The 22711-nt window shown below is 46.4% G+C and overlaps 1 protein-coding gene across 1 annotated transcript in view; it reads right to left on the reverse strand.

Annotated features, from left to right (window-relative positions):
- LOC119463652 (acetylcholinesterase-like) overlaps positions 1 to 12805 on the reverse strand; it is a 33510-nt gene extending 20705 nt beyond the window's left edge. Inside the window, exon 1 of the mRNA XM_049655307.1 lies at positions 12448 to 12805. Coding sequence (XP_049511264.1) covers positions 12448 to 12805 — 358 coding nt within the window. The remainder of the gene's footprint in view (positions 1 to 12447) is intronic.
- Positions 12806 to 22711: the final 9906 nt, after the last annotated feature.

A 22711-nucleotide genomic window follows, 5' to 3' on the forward strand; every position in this document is an offset into this window, starting at 1 on the left:
GCGGCTAACGGCACTTGGACGACGAGCTGAAAGGAGGTACAGGCGCACGAAGGAAGTTTGTGACCTGAGAATGGCACGAAGAACACAGAAGAAAATCCAGCGCCGTTTGGACAAATTGCAGGAACAACGTTGGAAGTCCTTTTGTGAATCACTGGAGCCTCGGAAACCACTTTCATACATCTGGAGGACAGTTCGTGGCCTCCGCTCGTCTTCACAACAGCGACATCCTTTCATGGCCTTAGCCTTACATCACTGCCGGACACAACTTGAGGTGGCAAATGATTTTTGTGCGCGGATCGCTGGCGTGTGTGTCACCCCCAACGCCGAAGATGTTAGTGTCGTCCCTGTGTCTCGCGTCCCAGAAATGGAACTTCCATTTACTATGGAAGAACTTGACGCATCTTTGGCTGCTTCTCGACGTTCATCTTCACCAGGGCCTGACGGCATCACCTATGCAGCTCTTGCCCATCTTGGACGAGAGGCCAGGCAAGAGCTGTTGAATTACTACAACCGCTCATTGCATGACGGAATTGTTCCTCAGAAATGTGGTGTTAAACCTCCCAAAGCTGCACATGAGCTATGAGTCACGCAGTGCAGAGCCTCTAGCTGCATTTCCAGTTGCAGTAACGTTATATGTGAGCTTAATATACGGCAATGTTTGGCCATAGCATGAATCAGGTGGGTACCCAAGACATTTGAAACGAATTCCCCACCATTAATGTCCATGGTTACTGAAACCAATTGTGAGCACTGTACTACAAGAGTGCAATGCACTGTGCAATTAAGATGATTACAATGGTATTAGGATTATTCTGCTCAAGTGTGTACAAACACAGTTCATTTAGGCATAAAATAAATGCACAGGGCCCTCAAATCGTCAAACACAGCTCGTGGCTCTTTAGGGACAATGGCTAAGTGGCGAAAGCGATGCATTGGTAATGACGGATGGGTCAGCGGAGGCCTCTGGAATAATTTCTACCACCTGGGGTTCTTTAACGGGTACTCACGTCGCAGAGTATACAGGCACCTTGCGTTTCGCCTCCATCAAAACGTGGACGACACGGCTGGGCTTGAACCCATCCTCGGGCTTAGCAGCCGAGCACGCGCGCATCGACAGCGTTCGCTGTTGCACAGCGCCCGGAAATCATGAAACTTAGCTAAAAATTGTGTGCCCTTGGATAATGCTTGACAATTGCGCTGTCTCAAAAGGACGCCCGCAGCGCCTGCGGCCACTTCAGAAAGCACGCCAGCAAGCCGACAGCGTTTCTTCAGTGGCCCTGTCCAACCACGAAAAATTACAATGCAACATGTATACTGACCTTAACGGTATGTATTTTACGATGCGATGAACGCATGGATACAAATGAATTTAGGTTGAGTCCTCGGTCAATAGCACTTCTCGAAAAAGAATTCTCTGAACGGCTGATCAACACGCACGATCAATACGAAAAGACTTGGCTTTAGCGTGGGAAGTAAGGAGCTGCAAATACTCTCTTCCTTCATACTTGACTTCTAGCGCAAGAAAACGGGGACAACTAAAGTTCACTGCAACTATTTATTGTCCAATTTCATGAGTAAAACGGACTCTAAAGTGAAATGAACTCTGCCGCGGACTTTTAATGAAATGCTCAGACTCCATACACGTTGTCCATGTCTGCTGCACACCTCATCGCTTCCGCCGATGAAAAGACTCTTCAAGACCCGCACACGATCCGGAGGTTTCAAGTACGACGCCATTTTAAAAGGTCGCATGACGACGATTTTGTTGGCTTCTGTGATTTGCTGGCGGAGTAACACAACCCCGCGATGTCCGTGTGCTCTTGTTGCCAACTGCTGCTTCTTTAAGTTGTATCCGGCTATACAAGCAAGGAGCCTTGTCACGTTGTTTGCTATACCATTGTGCCGCGGCTTAGGACGACGATCAAAAATATTATTCAAGCGAAGCAAAACAAACAAAAGCAAGCCACACCTGCTTACTCGTCGTTTGCGGGGACTACCTCAACCAATGCAGGTTAGTTAAGGGAATTCCTGGCATAGGCTGAAAGCTACAAAACCTTGGCGATTCAAAAATAAATATTTCGCAGTTTCGCCCGAAAGGCAAAGCATCGATTGCGATAACAAATTAGTAGAGTGCTATACGAACCCAGCGTAGAAGTTTAATGGGCCGGGCCGTATACGGTTGTAAACAGTCGCTTTCTAACTAGACAGACAAGCACGGTTTCAGGCGCGCACAGTTAAACATGAACTATTTCGCTCGATGACCGCGGAAACTCGCGGTGAAAACGCCGGAGATAGAAAGTGCGCCTGCAGCAGCGGGCACATTGACCTTCGCGCTCTCTTTCTCGCTTGAAGGCGAACTAAACGTAGAAATGACAGCGCATACGAAACTATCGGCACTCGACGCATACACTTTGTCGCATCGCAGATCGCTTTGTAGATGAGGCCCACGCGGGTGTGCACTTCGCCCAGATAGCAGATCGCTTTCAAGATACGGCGCCCGCGCGGCTGCGCCGTGAGCAGCAGCCGATGGAGCCGAACGCACACCCTTACGTCACCCTCTTTCGCGCGCGGCCCCCGTGCCTTGTGTGCGAAAAAAGACCGCGCGCTTCCGGCTAGCCTACTTCCCTCGCGTGCGCTGCATTGAGCCACAATTGCCTGCTCACTATCGTACGCTTTCACTCGCACACACAGCGTACTGCGAGGGGCGACAATTTTATCGCCGTTGGACTTTATACGGAGTCTCACGGCGACGGCGACACCGAGAGCAGAAATGCGCTTGGAGTGTCCACATAATTGCTATCCCAATAATGAGAGTCCTAGTCATCATGCCGAGGTTCGGAGTGCACCACACAGCCTTTGAAATGTATGGTGAAGTTGCAGAGTAGCCCATATAAATTTGAAAAAGAATGTACCTGTTTCTGACAGTACAAGTGGCGGGAATACAGCAGTGCTGCAAAAAAGATATCGTTTGTACGATTCCTTTCGGGCACACTTTTTATTAAAGGAGTTTTTCACAAGCAGTACATTTTATTGCTTTTTAACGCACCTATCGAGACATGATCCGCTTATTTTCGTCTCAGGCACCTACCCTTATTTAGGGGTAATCATTCATTCAATCGTATGAATTCATGTCTCATAACACACACAAAAAATGTCGTAGTTTCGCCCGAAAGGCGAAGCATCGATTGCGATAGCAAATTAGTAGAGAGCTATTTGGAGTAGGGATAATAGTTTTATCGGCTGCATAAACTTTGACACATTGGCTTACTAACTGAATTAACGATCGTGGTGTCAGCGCGCACAAGGAAACATGAATAGATCACACTGAATGACCGCAGCCAACGACTGTCAAAACGCTGGAAGCAAGCGCCGGTTCGCGCGGTCTATCGCTTCAACGGAAACTGAGCGGCGAATGCACAGCGCATACAAAGGTCAGAGCCTTGTGGAGATACGAGACGGTGCGGGCCACGGGCACCGTCGGGCAAACTGCAAAGGAGAAGTTGTTGGCAGAGAAGCTGCCCCCCTCCCTCCCTCTTTCCGCTTTGTTGCTTTCGCGTGGGAGATTGAGTGGCAAGATACGCCTTTGGCGTCGGAGCACAGCGCTGCCCTGCGTCCCTCCCTCCAATACCCCCACGCGACGGTCGCGTTTGCTTTCCGCCGAGCGTTCGCTCTCCGTGATAGCGCGCGGGGTAGTTCGCCCTCCGTGATGGCCCGCGTCCCCCGCGTGCTTTCGCTCGCGCATACGGCGCGCAGCGACGATTTTATCGCCCTTGGAATCTATACGGAACCTCACGGCGACGGCGACGACGCCGACGGCAGAAATCCGGTTGAAGTGTCCATATAATTGAATAAAATAGCACACTCAGGGGGGGGGGGGTAATAGAATGCTAACTAAGACGAGAAAAAAGATCGCACGTTGTGAGGCAGTGCTGGTGCCCTGTTTCATTTACTGTTTTAATCCTATCTTATCTGCTTATTTTGTCTATCAGCATGAATCCTTCTTCTTTTACCAACTAGTAAACTGCACAGGATCAAATCATAAAGGCAAATAAGTGCCAAATTTTGGTTCTCATGTCGGGCCTCCGCAACTATTTCAGTAATTAGATGTGAACAATTGTAACGACCGTAGCACGCAATACATCAAACCTAAAGTTGTGCCCAATTGCACTAGTAGACATAATGTTTGCTCACACTTTGGTTTACTCTTCTTTGCAGAAAGCCTATGGAAAACTCCGCCACCCGAAAGAGGCACGCGATCCAACACAATGAAGTCTTCAAACGCTTATTTCATTTCCAAATAATTTTAGGGTATTCCTTAGCGTACCACCAATTAAAATATACACGTGTCTAAACCTGGCAAGAACATTCTGTTGGATTGTAAGGAAAGCTAGGAGGTCTGAGCCTCTGTTCACGTGTCACATCTAAAAAATACCAAGATTAGTTTCATGCCTACCTACTGAAAAAAACCGTGGTCCTCCATAACCCCTGTATCCAATAATATAATATGGCACATGGGAAAAACAGGTTTTTGAATGGGACACTATATGCTTCATATCAGATTATTTGCTATGAGAGTTAAGGGGCGTATGAATTTTTCAATAGGGCGCCTTCAGTTTCAGCGCTTACACCGATAACAGTGCAGAAACAAAGCTTCTCGTAAGAGATCCCGAAATTGTTTTCGTTTTTTCCTGTGCAACAAGAAAAATAGCGAATTCACGACAAAGCAACCAGTAATTAGGTTATACAAAATTTTGGAGCCAAAAAATCTTCTTGCATGTTAAAACACACAACCGCACGCGATGCATTACTGAAGCATAAAGGTAGTAGAAATGACAACATTTACATAAGAAATGACCACTTTTTGTCACAAACCTCATTCATTTGGTGGACGATAACTGAAAGCCTAAAACTTGCAGTAAAGAATTTTTTTTTTTGTAGAGTGTCGTGCACAGTGCTCTGACACAGCACATTGGTGGCTAAGAGAGCGCGATGGCCGCTTCATAAGGTTTCTGATAATAAATTAGTTATGCTGAGCTTTTTGAGTAGTGCTCGAAGAACAAGGAATTCAACGCAAGGAGGCATTAATGGCTGCCGCTATGTTATCTGCGCTATCTGGTTATAGCCATGTAGTTAATGTTTGGAGGAGAGAAAATTATTTCATATGTTGAGTGATGGTTATTTTGTGGTGATTGTGTAGTACGGAAATCGGAAGAGCATACTTTGAGGTTTCCGTGGCATCAAATTCCTCAGCAACAGCAGCGAAACGTTCCAATGAAGAAGCGCAATGTAAGGCACTGACATTATTGCAGGCACACAAAGCATCGCGCGCCAACACACGTAAGAAAGGACTGACAATGTAAAGGTAAACGACGAATAATTTCGGTGGTGTGTTTGCACGTGCATGACCTAGCTGTAAGACCGTCGTAATTTTTTTCATTTGCTACTTATTCCTTGTTTAGCCTCGTTAATGAGTAGGGGCTCTACATGTCCCGTTTTTATACAGTGTTATTTTTATTGAGATTCCCTTGAGATTCGCTTTAGGTTGGAAAATATGACACAGTTTTCGAACTAATTTGAATATTCCGCTTTAAAAGCAAGGAGTACCCCGTTTAAACTTTAAAAACTCAACTGCCCTGAATATACGATAGAAAAGACACAGGATGCCTAATAAACTAAGGGTTCAACTGATTCGTAGCGTTCTTACTTTTATTCTGAGCAGGAGCCTGGTGCGTCTCAGTTGGTTCATGATTTTGAAGCAAGCTTTGAAGAGCGCGGAGAAGTTGAGGCGAAAGACGAGGAACACGACTATACAATACTCGAAAAAGTCATAATTCTTCTAACACCTGCACTCGTCTGTGTTGCTTCGTGTTGCTCATCGTTCGTCTCGTTCTGTTCGCGCTGGTCAACGTTTACATCTATGGTAAAGTGCTCTGGGTAGGCATAATCAGGGTCTCTGAAAAGCGAATATTGCCGAAAGGGATTCTCTTTTTAAACGTGACTACCCTATCAATAACTTAAAGCTAAGCCGGCATTACCGGCAGTGTACGTTAAGTGTTTCACATCTTTCATGCTTTGGCAGGATTTTTTCGTGCATTTAATTGAAGTGCTTCTAGAAAGATGTCTACAATATTGACCTTTATCCAAACGGTGTCATAAATAACCATGATTCGCTTCTCTAAGTTAGTCCATTATTCTCAACGTTTTATAATACTCTCTGTGTGGCTATGTGGTGTGATCATTAACGCAGATATGGTATTGCAGTAGCTTACAATTTTAGGTTATAGTATGGGTTGAATAATGTCTTTATGACGCTGCTACAAACTATTTGATCTTTTTTGTACGTGAATCTATCCGGCGCTTGAGCGTGTTCAATTCAGTTTATTGTTTTTAAAGACCCCCGGAGAAGGTATTACATAAGGGGTGGTTTTAACATTAGTTCCACATTTGGTAGACATTGTTAGTTTGATGCAAAGTGATAAACCACACGCGGTTGGAACAAAGACGGGCAAGTGATGTTAACAATGTCAGCAGAAGGGCCGTTCCAGTCTGGCGAGTACTTTGGCTTAGTGCGTGTCTATTCGTGGCTTTTTAGGATTGCTGAAGCAGCAGTTGAAGCTAAACATTTCGACAGAATTACCTGTCTGGTAGGGAAAATTGATTAAGACTTAGAGATTGACTCCAACCAAATAAGGAAATTTACTAGCCCGACGTTTCGGAACCAATTTGGCTCCTTCTTCAGGGAGTATTCTTCGGAGGTGGCGGTGTGCCGCTTTTAAAAGGTCCGTCGTAACAAAGGTCCTCTCCTTTGTTACGACAGACCTTTTAAAAGCGGCACACCGCCACCTCCGAAGAATACCTCCTGAAGAAGGAGCCGAATTGGTTCCGAAACGTCGGGCTAGTAAATTTCCTTATTTGGTTGGAGTCAATCTCTAAGTCTGAAGCAGCAGTGTATCGCATTTATTGGCGCTCGTCAACGTCCTTTTGCGATTTAGCTAATATTAGAAACTAAGGTATTCAACACGATGAGTGTTTAATAAGATGGAGCAGTATAGCGGCTCTAAGATAGCGAATTGTCACTGAATGATATACCCCACGTTTTTCGAAGACAGTATTGAAGAATGAACATAAATTATCACTTCCTATGAGGTAGCGTGGAGCAGAGGTAGAATACCGGGCGTCAAATATGAATGTCGTTCGAATCCTACTCCAGTGCACTACATTTTCAGGCATGGAGTGTTGCCTGACACTGGCAAGAAAAATTATATATTGCAGAGAGCTAGTAGGCTATACAAGCTCAGGCGCAACCAAACTAGGAAGGCCCACTAAGGTTCATCAAAATCACTCCCTCACCAGAACAGGAATTCGCCTCCCTGGTGCAGTATTCAGCCACTACCTCCCTCATGACTCCGACAATTAACCCATGGCCCTCAGTCTCCAGTGGCTGCGGAACACCTGACCAAGGCGGCGGTCAGACCTGCTACGCGGCACAGGGTGCTAAGAATCTCTTGGTCCGGACAGGCCGCCAGGAGAAACTGAACCTGGCAACGTTCACAACACGCGCACCCTCTTAGTGAGGCTAGCTTAGCAGGACTACTTGAAGAATTATCAGGCATTGCCTGGGATATAATTGGCCTTAGTGAGGTTAGAAGAACTGGTGAGGCTTACACAGTGCTGACTAACGGCCACGTCCTATGCTACAGAGGTCTTCCAGACAAGAGAGAAACTGGGGTAGGACTTCTAGTCCATAACAACATAGCGGGCAACATTCATGAACTCTACAGCATAATTGAGAGGGTAGCAGTCTTCGTAATAAAGCTGAATAGGAGGTACAAAATGAAGACAGTACAAGGTAGTCACGATGATATGAAAATAGAACAGTTTTTATGAAGATGTTGAATTAGCAATGAGAAAGGTGCAAACTCAGTATACTATAGTCATGGGCGACTTCAATGCAAAAGTGGGGAAAAAGCAGGTTGGTGAGCAAGCAATTGGCAACTACGGCATCGATTCTAGTAACGCAAGAGGAGAGATGTTAGTAGAATTCGCGGAATGGAATAAGCTCCGAATAATGAATACCTTCTTCAAGAAGCGCAGCAACAGAAAGTGGACCTGGAAAAGCCCGAAGGGAGAAACAACGAATGAACTAGATTTCATACTCTCTGCCGATCCAAGCATAGTGCAGGATGTAGAAGTGTTAGGTAAGGTAAAGTGAAGTGACCATAGTTTAGTTAGGTCTAGAATTTCTCTCAATTTGAAGAGAGAAAGAGTCAACAGGAAACGGGCGAACCTATATAGAGGCAGTCAGGGTAAAGGCAAACCAATTCAGGCTGGTGCTCACAAACAAATATGCAGCTTGAGAAAAGGAAGGAAGATAAAGAGAACATACAGGTAATGAATGAAACTGTACTAGGTTGATCTCAGAAGCAGCAATTGAAGTGGGAGGTAAGGCTCCAAGGCAACCAGTAGGTAAGCTTTCCCAAGAAACAAAGGACCTAATAAAGAAACGTCAAAACATGAAAGTGTCCAACTCAAGAGATCAAATAGAATTCGCTGAACTGTCAAAACTGATCAACATGAAGAAAGTAAGGGATATTAGGAATTATAACGTGGGAAAGATTGACGAAGCCTTATAATATGGAAGCAGCATTAAATCAGTAAGAAGAAAGCTTGCCATAGGGCAAGGCAAGATGTAGCACTGAAAGATAAGCATGGTAATATCATCAGCAATTTCGGTGACGTAGTAAAAGCAGCGGAAGAATTCTATACTGACCTGTACAGTGCCCAAACAGCCAAGCAACTTTCATTAGAAATAGTGATGAAGCGGATACAGAGGCTCCTACTATATAACTAGCGATGAACTTAGAAGGGCCTTGAAAGACATGAAAAGGGGAAAAGCTGCTCGAGAAAATGGAATAACAGTAGATTTATTCAAATATGGAGGAGATATGCTTGAAAAGCTTGCGGCCCTTTATACGCAATGCCTTACAACTTCAAGTGTAGCAGAGAGCTGGGAGAACGCCAACATTAAACTACTCCATAAGAAGGGAGACGTTAAAGATTTGAAGAAATATAGACCCATTAGCTTGCTTTCAGTATTCTATGAAACATTCACCAAGATAATTTCCAATATAATCAGGGCAACACTTGACTTCAGGCAACCAAGGGAACATACTGGTTTCAGTAAGGGATATTCTACGATGGATCATATCCATTGCGTAATCAAGGAGTGTGGGAGGCATACGTGAATATCTTAGCCATTATCTACAAGGATTCCACAGCTACCTTGGTTCTCCACAAGAAAAGTAGAAAGTTACCTATCAAGAAAGGGGTCAGGGAAGGAGACACAATCTCTCCCATGCTATTCACTGTATGCTTAGAATTGTTCAAGCTCTTAGACTGGGAAGGTTTAGGAGTGAGGATCAACGCCGAATATCTCAGCAACCTTCGGTTTGCAGATGACATTTTCCTATTCAGCAACAATGGAGCCGAATTACAGCAAATGATTGAGTACTTCAATCGAGAAAGTGTAAAAATTGGGTTGAAGATGAATATGCAGAAGAGAATGATAATGTTCAATAGCCTGGCAAGAGAACAAGAATTCAGGATCGCCAGTCAGCCTCTAGAGTCTGTAAAGGAGTACGTTTATCTAGGTCAATTACTCACAGGGGACCCTGATCATGAGAAAGAAATTTACGGAATAAAATTGGGTTGGAGTGCATACGGCGGCAGGCATTGCCAAATCTTTCCTGACTGCGAGCTTACCACTGTCGTTGAAAAGAAAAGTGTACAATCATTGCATTCTGCCGGTGTTAACATATGGGGCAGAAACTTGGAGGTTAACAAACAAGATCGAGGACAAGTTAACGACCGCACAAAGAGCGATGGAACGAAAAATCTTAGGACTAACGTCAAGAGACAGGAAGGGAGTGGTGTGGATCAGAGAACAAACGGGGATAGCCGATATTCTAGTTGACATTAAGCGGAAGAAATGGAGCTGGGCAGGCCATGTAATGCGTAGGATGGATAACCGGTGGACCATTAGGGTTACAGAATGGATACAAAGAGAAGGAAAGCGCAGTCGAGGTCGGCAGAAAACCAGATGGAGTGATGAAGTTAGGAAATTTGCATGCGAATGTTGGAATACGCTAGCGCAAGACAGGGTAAATTGGAGATCGCAGGGAGAGGCCCTCGTCCTGCAGTGCACATAAAATATAGGCTGATGATGGTGGTGATGATGATGATCACTTCCACCGACCAAATAAGAAAATAAACGCACACCTGATGCAATTTTGTTTAACATTCTGCGCTTATGGTTTTCAGAATGGCTGATTGGTAGAAATGCCGATAATATTTTGAGTAGGTACCGATTTATATTACGGAAAGCAAATATGCGCGAACATTTTTTTCTGTTTCTGGGAATTGCACATTTTCTGTTGCAGGTGTTATTCCACGCAAATCCGTCAGCTGCAGTAGGCACAATATAGATAAGTTCAACAGCAGATGAAAAAAATGTGCGCATTTTGAAGTGCTGCGGCTTCTGTTTTTCAACATAGCTATATTCTTCTACAAGTAAACCAAAGCCGCAATCCTAGAAAATATAAACATGGGTGGCTCTAAAAAATAAAACCTTAGTGCCCTTTCACTCTGTGAAGAAGAACGATCATTGAACCTGTTGTCTGTTCTTTTAAAATGAAGAAAAGTATATATGTGTATGACTACATATATTCAATCAAGCATTAAAACAGACACCCTAATTCACCTTATTCCTCTTTCACCCACAATAATTGATATTATTCCACCCTAATCTACCCTAATCCTCCTTTATCCACCTTTATCCTCGCTAATCTACCTGAATTGACCAAAATCCACCTAAATTCACAATAGTCCTTGTTATTCTACTTTGGTCCTCATTCATCCACCTTCATTCAGCTTGGTCAACAGCCTTAATCCAACTTAATGCACCCTAGTCCCCTATAATCAACTTTAATCCTCCTTAATATACATTAGTCTACCCTAATCCTCCTTCATCGTTGCGCAATAGCCACTCGGTTTCCACGGCAGGGTAAGGTAAACGCAACTGTTAAGTGAACGGGCATAACCGAGTTCATGATGACATCTGCATTGGAAACTGTTTGGCATGGGAATCTGGCTTTATTCAATTTTTTGTCATTTGCGGAAGAACAAATACGGCACAAACCATCGCACGACGAGTGTTGCTAATAACTCAATTAGTAGGGAAACCGTGTCGCGATACATTGCAGTGGCAACGCATGAACTGGATACATTGCATAAACTTTAAAGGCCTTTTCGTCTTTGAATAGGAGCACATATGCAGTGCCATCTGCCAAGTGCTCCAAGTTGGTATTATAGAGATATAACCAGCGTCCCAAGTCGGTGTCGAAGAGGTCAGCTGAAGAGGACCGCATGCGCAGATCCACATACCGGTAATCCAAGTTGATCCTACGGCTGTTTTTAAATCATCTTACCTTAGCACAGCTTCCCGACGTGCTACCCATTAGACCAGGGTAGTGACCCAAATTCGCGGGAAAATAATTAGAGAGACAAATGAATAGAAAGACTGATAGATGGATAGAGAAACTTGCAGGGAGTACGACCACAGAAAATGTTCCAAGTACCTTAGGAGTGCTAATGGCTATAAAAAGCTCTAAGTTGTTGCAGGCGAGGCCATGCATTTTTTGTCTTGCTTATAGCAGCGAACCGCATTGGTGCGAGAACATAGAACGAATATGAAAGCAGCAATGCATTTAAGTATGCTTTCAAGCTAGAAGCCTTGTTTTGCTATGAAGTAACCAATACGGTGCATATTGAGCTTTGCTGCAAGTAGATGTAACCGGTACTTCGTATTTATAGGCAAGAACGCTAAGGGACCGGTGTCGCACAAAATCCGGTGTCGGCGTGCTCGCGCCGGCATCGTTGGCGGAAATAATAATTCAGAACCACCCCAACTGCGCAGGCTCCCCGCATGACGCGAAGCCTTAGTGAACAAAATTAAACTTCTCAAAGTAAAATTCGTCAAGAAAATCGTAAACTACGACTTAACTGGAACCTACAGACGTGATAGCGCCGGATTGTAATTTGAATATACGAGAAAACATAATTCAGTGGCCGGGAAGCCTGATAGGCAGCCTGGCGATTTTATGCTATTGCGTTCCACTCATAAAGGCGAAGCTTAGGCGTCCTCCAATTTCTTAAACATTTCTGATTGGCTGGCACCTGTAGAAAAATTCTCTGTAAGCAGGTGAGCAATGTACTTAAGACGTTATCTAGAGCGTGTGATCAATTCTAGCACTACTTGCTCTCTTTACGTGCAGGAGTGTCTGTGTTTTTCTGAAGTGAAAACACCCGTGAGATGCCATAAAGCCAGCGAGATATAGTGTAAGGGTATAAAAACAGCTTTTTAAAACGGCTACAGAATGGCAAACTTACCGTATGGAACAAAAAGTAGGTCCCTCGCTGAAAACACATCGATTTGCATGCAAGATGGTGGTGTCTTCGTAGCATCTAGCACGTCATCACCCCATGGCGTTGGTGGTTGTGGTTTCCTGTACCGTAGTTCTCCGAGCGGTGGTTTAGCAAAGGGTATACCAGTGAAGCTATAAACTTGTTTGCCTCCAGCAGCACTACGTACTGCGCCACGTATACTACCGGCTGCTGTGCCTACTACAGCTGTCTCCTCGGCTGCCAAAGCGGCGACGATTGATAACGTAATTGCTACCAAGAACGCTTCTATGAAAACATATCGGTGAGTAATATAAAAAGTGCTTGTTTGCGAAATAAATGCCATTATTTTCGTTGTGAGCACTGTATCAGTCGAGCTCCAAAGCAAATCTAACACGCGCTGAAGAGTAGTGGTGATCTGAGTAAACAGTGCAGTTCGCTACTTCCGGCAGGTGGGCGTTCTGGTCCCCTAAGGCTGCTTTTGCGCACGAGCGGCGACCCAATTTACAACCATACCATACACATTAACTGGCTGCACTCTTCAGATTTCTGTCATACATTTGTACTTCACACACACACACACACTATATATATATATATATATATATATATATATATATATTGCCACCTGTAGGTAGTGGGTCGGACCGCGCGCCTCTTCCCTGCTCGAGAGCCAGCCCCGACGGACGCGTTTTCCAGGATCCGGCTGTTCCACGGTGTATTAAACCCACAAGGCTACATCTGAAGGCTCGTGACAAACTGGTGGAGATGATGGGTACACCCCCTCCAAGGATTCGAAATACAAATCCAGTGCCTGTCAACACTCCCGTGCATCGCACCAGCCGCAGGATCAGGGGACTGTCCTCAGAAGTCGTCGACGCTACGGTTTCCACCACATCAACTGGTATGACCAGCACTTCCATTGAATCCGCCATAACCGGTACGGGGAGCTCGATGTCGAACCGGTACACATTTGAGAGCCCACGGGTCCCGACGACGTTGTATGGCACAGCCTTTGAAGACGTCGAAGACTGGATGGTCGATTTAGAGCGCGTACGTGGCCGCCGTGAACGAATGAAACGACGCGGAAATACTGAGATACGTCTACTTCTACCTGGAGGATGGCACGCGTACATGGTTTCATAACCACGAAGAGCAACTGAGGTCGTGGCCCGAGTTTTGTGGTCAGCTCTTGGAGACCGGCACCAGTGCTAAAAAAACGTGCGGAGCGAGTGATTCAGGCCCGCGCCCACTTGCCAAACGAAACTGTGACCACGTATATCGAAGACATGACGCGCCTATTCAGGCGAGCTCATCCAAGAATGACGGAGGTGAAGAGATTACGTCATCTGATGCGCGGGGTCATGGAACAACTCTTTGCTGCTCTCGTGCGGAGCCCTCCAAAAACGGCTGTGGCGTTCTTGTCCGAGACCGAGACTACGGAACAGAAGAAGAAGTAGTTTATTGATGTGAAAAAGTAGAGAGGTCGGCCGGAATATGGAGCATCTGGCCTGCTACTCTACGTAAGAGAAGGGGAGGAGGGGAAGAAAGAGGGTCACAATGGGGGATGATAATGGGAGGAACTAGGTGAAAGGACACATTGCACAGATGATTATCACAAGCGTGAGTCCAGGCCCGTGTCGCCTAAGAAGCGTGAAAAAGCACGCATTGCCTCTGTTGTCTGACAACTCTGTGGCCCTGCGCCTAGCAAGAGGTCCTCCGACAGTGGTCTATTATATAAATGCCTCAAGGTGGCTGCCAGTGTGAGTCTTTCGCGTGCATACTCAGGGCACACCACGAGCACATGGTCTATAGTCTCTATAACACCACACACTGAACATTCCGGGGAGTCTGTCCGTCCAATGATGTGCAAATATTTGCGCGTGAAAGCGACGCCTAGTCGCAGTCTGTGTATCAAGCATGTATGAGGGCGGGGAATTCCACGCAGAACAGGAAATTGCATATCGGGATCCAGCCTTTTAAGGCGAACGTGACGAGCGTCTGGCTGGGCCCAGTATGTTTTCGTCGCACTCCTCATTAATTTCGACAGGAGGCATGTGATGTCTGGTCTAGAAAACGGCACTACAGTTCGCAGGCCATTGCTGAGGGCGCGCTTTGCTTCAGCATCGGCCATCTCATTACCATTGAGCCCACAGTGTCCTGGGATCCTTTGGAACACTATGCGGTGGTGTTTTTCTTGAGCGCATGAAAGTAGCTCGGCGATCTGCAGTGCCAGAACCTGATATGCGGTGTGGCGCAGGAAGCATCTCAAAATTTGCAGCGCGGGTTTTGAGTCCGTGAAAATGCACCACTCTTGAGGTCTTTCCCCGCAGATGTGGCGAATCGCTTCCCGTATAGCCACAAGCTCTGCAGCGGTTGAAGTCGAATTATGATCTAGAATGAAACCTCGAGTCATCTGCTGGGCTGGTATCACCACAGCTGCTGTCGATGCCGTTGATGACGCGGACCCGTCTGTGTAAACATGAACATAGGTCTGGTATTCTGACCAGATGTATGCCAAAGTAAGTTGTTGTAGTCCGCTAACGGGAACCATTGATTTCTTTAGTATGCCGGGGACGTTCACGCATACCGAAGGTTGAGTCATCACCCGCGGTGGTTTGACGGGGTCATATGGAAGGGCATAGCCTGATGTTATGTGGGGTAGATGGCTGCGGAGTGCACTTGTGAAACTGCTGTCCGACCGCTTATGTAGAACCGACGTCAATGGATGGCAATGGTGTCGTGTAAGTAAGCGTAGATATACTCGAAGTGGTTCGTGGGACAGGTATACCGATAATGGGCATACGCGGGCTTCCTCAATTGTGCCTTTGTTGGAGGCACGCCGTGGCAAGCCGAGGCATATTTTGAGTGCCTGCGCTTGAACGCTCTCTAATGTCCGTAAGCAGGAAATACTCAAATTTGAGAGTATCGGGAGGCTGTATCGAGACTACGGAACAGATTCTGCATCGGTCGAACCTGTATGAGGGGCAAGTGAATAGCATGTCTACTGCTGACATTTTCATGACCATAGGAAGCAACAGTGACTGTCTGCGATAACTCATCCGCTCTGTAGTGCGTGAGGAGTTGCAAAAGGCCGCCGTAACACTAAACACTACGGTAAGCTCCATAGCAAGTATTATCAAGTACTAACTTTACCAGGCGCTGCGTGACACCTTGCCTCCTGATAACGCTGTGGCAGTACCTCCTGAGTACCACCGTGCGACCTACGCGGAAGCCTTAACGCGCCCTGCTTCCTATCCGCCGCTGTTCGTTCTTGCTCCTCCCACAGTGGCACTTCAGTCGGCGCAGCCGATATCGTGCTACGACGCTGGGTACACGCCGCCGCCCTTTGCTCATGCCCCTCTAGTTGCCCCATTGTACGGAGCAAGCGGTTCACTACATCGTCAGCAGACGCACGCCCCTTCAGAAGTTGGATGTTTGGCGCGCACCGATCACCGGCCTCTGTGCTTCCACTGCGGTGAAGCTGACCACTTGTACTACCAGTGCCCATAGCGGTGCCATGGCCTTCGCGGCTTTTCCGCATACTCGCCGCCACCCCGATACGGCCAGTGACCCCGGGACATTGCGGACTACCTCTCTCAGCAGCACTTGCCACCGCCTGCTGGGCGGCAGTCGCGATCGCCGTCTCCGAGACGATTTTCGCCTCCGCCCCAGCGGTAGTCTCCCGAGCGGTCGCCCATTCGCCGCCGGGAAAACTAACTGACGCGTGCTTTGGGGGTGAGGTTGCTGATGGTCGCAGTGATACAGACCTCCGATCGACGCAGATACAGAGATACCGATCCGACATCTCCTTCAGCTGAACGCCGCGACCAGCTTTTGCTCGATATACCAGTGACTATTTACGGTTACGCCGTTAGTGCTTTAGTGAACACCGGCGCCCAATACTCAATATTAAGCGGGGAAATGGCAACGCAGATGAAAAAGAGTAATCAAGCCGTGGCATAAGTCGCAGATTGAGACAGCTGGCGGCCTCGTCGTTATTTCACTGGGCGCCTCCATGACTAGAGTTGAGATTCAAGGATCTACATTCGTAGCGAGCTGCCTTGTCTTACGCGAATGCCCCAGTGATGTTATTCTTGAGGTTGACTTCCTGCAGGAGTAAGGCGCGAATATTGACCTGCAAAAGCATCGTATCACATTCTAAGCGGAACGAGCATTCGACGTACAAGACGGCCAACGGCGTGACGACGTACTTCTTGCTTCTGCAGACATTGTAACACTTCCTCCACGAACCAGTGTCCTCGTCGACGTCACATGCGGTGGCTTACGAGGGGGCAAAGCCGTGGCTGAAACTAACTTGGAACACCTACTGACGTAAGGTGTTTGCATGACTCGAAGTGCTATACAAATTCGTAATGGCCATTCGAAATTACTGGTTACCAACTTTAGCAACGAGCACCAACACCTGTTCCGCGGCACTTCGTTAGCATTTGCAGACGCAGTAGCGAACGTTAACAATTGTTTCACGTCAGAAAAAGTGGAGACAGCTCACACGGGCGATCTGCGCCATTTCGACATTCATTCTGAACTGTCCACCGATAGCCAGACAGCACTGCGCAAGCTCTTGCTTGAATTCAGGACCTGCTTCACAAGTTCTTCAAAGGTACGGCAGGCTTCCATCACTAAACACAGGATCATCACGTACGAAGACGCACGCCCGATACACGAGCAGCCTTACCGCCTGTCGTAAAAAGAACGCGAAGCCATATGTACGCAAGTCCGAGCGATTCTTGACGATGGGGTCATCGAACCTTCCAACCACCTGTGGTCGTCTCCAGTCGTTCTTGTCAAAAAGAAAGACAGAACGCTACACTTCTTCGTCGACTACCGGAATCTTAACAACGTCACTAAAAAGGACGTATACCCGCTGCCGCGTATCGACGACTCTTTAGATATAGTACGACGTCCCCAGTATTTTTGTTCTCTCGATTTAAAAAGCGGGTACTGGCAAATCGAGGTAGACGAACGCGACCGCGAGAAAACAGCCTTTGTGAGTCCAGATTGTCTCTATGAATTTCGAGTGCTTCCTTGTGGCTTGTGTTCAGCCTCGGCTACTTTCCAGCAAATGATGGGCACTGGCCTCACTGGACTGAAGTGGCAGGCCTGTCTTGTGTACATAGATGATGTGGTCGTCTTTAAAAAGTTCTAGCAGCCTCTTCACCACCTGCGGAGTATGCTAGAAGCCATCCGATCGGAAAGCCTCGCACTTAAGCCAGAAAAGTACCCCTGTGGTTATGAAGAGTTCAAGTTCCTTGGGAATGTATTAAGCGCCAAAGGGGTCCGACCCGATCCAGACAAGCTTGCCGCAGTGAACACGTTTTCAGCTCCTGCCGATAAAAAGACCGTCCGGCGCTTCACTTTGAGCGAGTGCACTTCAGCGCTGAGTGTCACTTTGGCGGCGCGCTCCTATATGAGAAAGAAAAGTGTTCTTTCAAATTGATGGCCATGGCGATCGGGAGTCAGACGGGAAAGCATATATTTGTTAATATAAAAAAGTGCACAAAACAGTTTATTATTGTTCGAACAACATTTGCAATCCACCTAAGTGCAACTGAAGTAATCGATTGCAACCTCAAACACAAGACTAATCATCACGAGCCAAGAAAAGACTCATCGCATCGAAAGCGAGCTGAGAAGAAATGGCGGATTCTGTTGTAGCGCCCGCGGCAATGGATCGCGAGCGTGTGAAGCGTGCCATGGCAACGCTTATTCATTCGCGAGTGACGCGCTTTCACGCGTACATGATGCTTGAAGCTGAAATTGAGAGAGAAGCGGATATCCCAAGGGACATCGAGGACCAGCTACTTGTGAACTCTTTCACTATCGCCGCCGTCATCGCTGAAAGTTTGCCCTGCAGTGTGTGCGCCACCTGGCATGGACTATTGAAAGGAGCGAACGCTAGTTTGAGGACACGTTGCCTAACCTGAGCGATTTTCATTTTAGACGGGCATTTAGTGTTTCGCCCAGCACTTTCAGGTTCCTTGTCGAGTCGCTGGCATGTGTTCTGAATCATGTAAACACAAACATGCGACAATCCATCTCTGTGGTGAAAAGAGTTGCCATTGGACTGTACCGCTTGTGTTCATCTGAGGAGGACAAAACGATTGCATATTTTTTGCTGTCGGTCGTTCAACCGTGAACTTGTTGGAGGCAGTTATGAGCGGCTGTTATTGAGCTGCTTGAAGGCCAATGGCTCTGCATGGTCCGCCTAGACCAAATGGACGACCACGTCAGAGAGTTGTTCGCCGTGACTGGATTCCCACAAGCTGTTGGTTCCCTCGAAGGCTGTCACTTCGCCATATCAGCACCAATTGAACACGCAGCGGACTACTACATTTACAAGAGATGGTATGTTATGCAAGTTCGCTGGTCCCACAGAAGGAAGCAATTACAGCTGCAAACTTCAATTATGCTCTTGTTTGAAAAAAAAATGCGTACTATGCTTACTTCGACGTTTCTATGAAATCACATAACAATTTTTGTTTATGACTGCATTTATTTGGCCCGAATGCACCCCTTCGTAACGTAGTATACCACATGCTTCTGTGCTGTTTGTATACTATGTCTACTATAGGTTATTTTGCAAATTATGTTTACTCTTCGTGTGAGTGTATACTTAATATTAATGGACATAGTGTTTACACTAAACTACAAGTTGTCCTTCACGATGTGTACTACGCATTTTAAACGAAGTTGTATTTACTGACTGTGTGAGTTCAGCAGTAATGTTTTTAGTGCTACTGTTAGTAGTAAGCTATAAATTCTCTTTTAAGATTACTGAACATTTAGGTGCAATACTTACATACCTTCTTTTCCCACACAGGTACAGGGTTATACTTCTGGCATTGGTAGACCACAGGTACCGGTTCCGGTACATCCGTGTTGGAAGCCCTGCAAGATGCCACGACGCCAGCGTGTATGCTGGTTCAGGACGAAAAGAAATAGCCGATAGTGGACATTTCAAGTCTCCGCGGGCAATAATTGAGGACACTCGTGTTGCTCCAGGCATTTTATGTGATCTGGCGTTTCCTTCCACAGACTATCTCATGAAGCCATTTGCGAATCCGTGGGATGGAACTCCTGAACGTGTGTTCAACTATAATCTTTCAAGAACGAGAAGGATAGTATAAAACGCTTTCGGAAGGATGAAAGCACGTTTCCGGTTTGTCGCGAAAAGGATGGAATGTCGCCTGCCAAACTCAAAGAGAGAAATAAGCGCTGCTTGCACTTTGCACAACATCTGTGAAGATTTCCGGGACAACGCCGAGCAGGCATGGGAGCAGGAAGCACAATAACTTTCTGCTCTTTGTCTGCAACCTTCCCGCAACATCCAAGCGCGAACGGAAGGGGGCGAGAAGGCAAAAAATGCATTTGCAAAATTCTTTGCGACACGAGTGTCCCATTCATCGTGATCAGTATAACGTATTTGAAATGTAAACTTGCGTTACTTGAAGTGCCAACATGCATTCACATGCTCGCGGCAGCTCGTGATATATATGTAACGGCTAGTGTATGTGTTCTTGTGAGCAATAAAAGATCTACAAATTTATCCACCAGGGCTTCACACATTATTTATTTCTTTGCCATGTCGCTTCAAATGGTGAGAAGTTTATCGTCAGTTTTAGAAAACTGCTGCAAAAGCTTCAGTTGTTGTCCCTTCAGTTTGATTTCCCGGCTCTCGCCTTGACTCCAGTGGAAGGCGAACCTAGCGCTGCTCAGCCAAAAGCTGCGTCAGTAGTGTAATCGTGGCTGGCTGCGGCTTTCGCTTAGCAGATTTTGTATCCTAGTAGTGATGGGATTCATCTTCGCAGCTGGGGGGTGGGCGATGCCAGGGAGGGGGTAGATGGCAGTGAGCTGTATGCTCCTGGTGAACTACTCGGCGATGGTCTTGCCATGCTGAGCGGTGTCGAGCATTCATCAACGGCATTGTCAGGCTCATCTACTTCACAACACACTATGCCGTTTAGTATCTGCAAAGAACACGAAGTACACATCCTTACCACATGAAGAAGCACCGGTGGTAAAGTGAGCATGATATGAAATAAGTACTGTGGCGTTTTGTTTTTGCTGTAAGAAACTTCTTCGAGGACGGCGTTTATAAATTTACATGCCAATTTCGCATGCTGAATATCGCAAGTAGTAATAAAAATGATATTTAAGGCACGTAGGGTTTTTACCTCTGCAGCCAAAGTGGGTGTTACCTGCAGACTCTGCTACATGATTTTCAGCATCAGTATGCGGTAGTGGCAAGATCAGTTCTGGATGTATGCTGGGAATGACAGCATTTGCTCATGTAGCAGTCTTTTTTTCGTGTTTCTCGACAAGAATGACTTAAATAAGGCCACTTTCTGAAATGGCTCAGTATTACCGTAATACGTTGCATCACGGGCAGTAAACATTGTTTTCTTACATGAAGTATTTGTACAAAAGTGGGCGAGGAGTCCACATTAGGCGGGGATATAAATCACTGCAAACATCTTTTTTTAATGTTCTTGTGCAATATATTTTAATGACAATAAAGAAGCAGCCAATTCGAGCAAAATTAATATGGGACTGACCGAATTAACTCTCGTATCAAGCAGGTAAATTGCGAAGGGTGTCTGCCCATTCACCTCTTGTGCATGGGAAGGAGCTTCAGTGCAGGTGCACTCCTGCGCAAGGACTGTCGTCCTGCAACGGCAGTGAAGTGAGGAACCGGTGCAGGTCCTAATAGTAAGGCCAGGCTATGGCCCCTGACCCCGTTCCTGTATTATTCCACTTTATAAGTCTGCGAGCAAAAGTAAGCAAAAACAAGCATTCGCATAGACCACTGAACAGCTCTTTTTTAGCGATTCCGCTACTCGTTCGCTGTTAAATGCGTTACAGCAAGTTACCTCCGACAGTCTTGAATGAGTTGCAAAAATACGGAGAACAAGATTCAGGCAGACAAATGCACAATATAATCGTAGATAGCCGGCTTGCGCAAAGGTCCAGGGCCGGTATTGTGCAGATGCCTTATACCTTATTCTATACTTGTCTTATCATCTACCACTCACGGCCGGCTGATCTAGTTTATATCGTGAGCAGACCGTCGCTCTGACCACTGATCAAGCACGAAAGCGCAAAAAGACATTAGCATCGGAAACTCATCGCTACAAAATACCGGCGCAAATGTCGTAACATGTAAATCTCGGAGGGCACTATACACAAGTTCCGCCTTAACAGCTTGGCCGCGTCTTGGCATCCACCACAGCATGCAGTCGAAACGCGATATCAGAACGCGTACGGCTAGGAAATGTGCCCTTTCTTTCTGTGTGTCCGCGTGCTTCCCTATGCTACAACAAAGTAGAAAATGCCGATGCATTTGCTTTAAGCGTCGACATGACGTCTATGTCAAATTTTTAACCTTCAAATTTAAAGACGGAGGCTCCTGAGAATGCTTGCATCATAAAAATTGCATCATAAAAATTAATGCAATGAAAGACTATCACTGAGGGCATGATCACCGCAGAAAAACATACGTTACATCGTACGGGACAATTTCCTCTGTTGAGTAAGGGTATAAAGGCTTACCTGTATTTGTTGCCGAGGTGTTCCATTTTCTTCTTGATCTCCTTTGTCGTCTTTTAAAGCCCAACTCTTGCATCTTTTGCCGCATGGCGTCGTAAACTTTTATGTTGCGCTTTGTGCGGCGTAGGTCGCTAAGGTGCTCTTCCCAGAGCCGTATGAGTGTCCTGGTTTCTTCCTCCGACAACGTGGATTTTTGAGAACTCGTGTCCAAACTCGTGTCCATTGCGTACAAACAAGTGACGGCAACGACGGCAACTTGACCAGCAACAGTCAAAACGACTCGATCCGCCAAACAACTGCGCAGCCATTACCCGGCGTTCTCGTGAACAGCCTGAGAGCGAGAGTAGTTTTTTGCTGTGCTTGCTTTTTTTTTGCGATGTGGCACATTTTAGCATCTTGTAAGTTAGGAATTTAAAACAATGTTATTATAATTACTCCTGACTCTTCTTTCAGTAATACTTTACTTAATTTTACTCATTGCTAACGAGGCTACACACTTCGCCGCCGCGAAGTGAGTTCGCCTAACACACTCGCCAGCGAGTAACCTCTGCTGTCAGTGTCACTAAGCGTTCCCGTGTAGCAGCCTGCGAATGACACTAGCCGCAGAGTGCACTTTGAGCGAGTGCACTTCGCCTATGACACAACGAAGCCTTCCAGCATTTCAGCCATTTCAACGTACTGA

Source organism: Dermacentor silvarum, chromosome 9, assembly GCF_013339745.2.
Source record: "Dermacentor silvarum isolate Dsil-2018 chromosome 9, BIME_Dsil_1.4, whole genome shotgun sequence".
Taxonomy (NCBI): Eukaryota; Metazoa; Arthropoda; class Arachnida; order Ixodida; family Ixodidae; genus Dermacentor; species Dermacentor silvarum.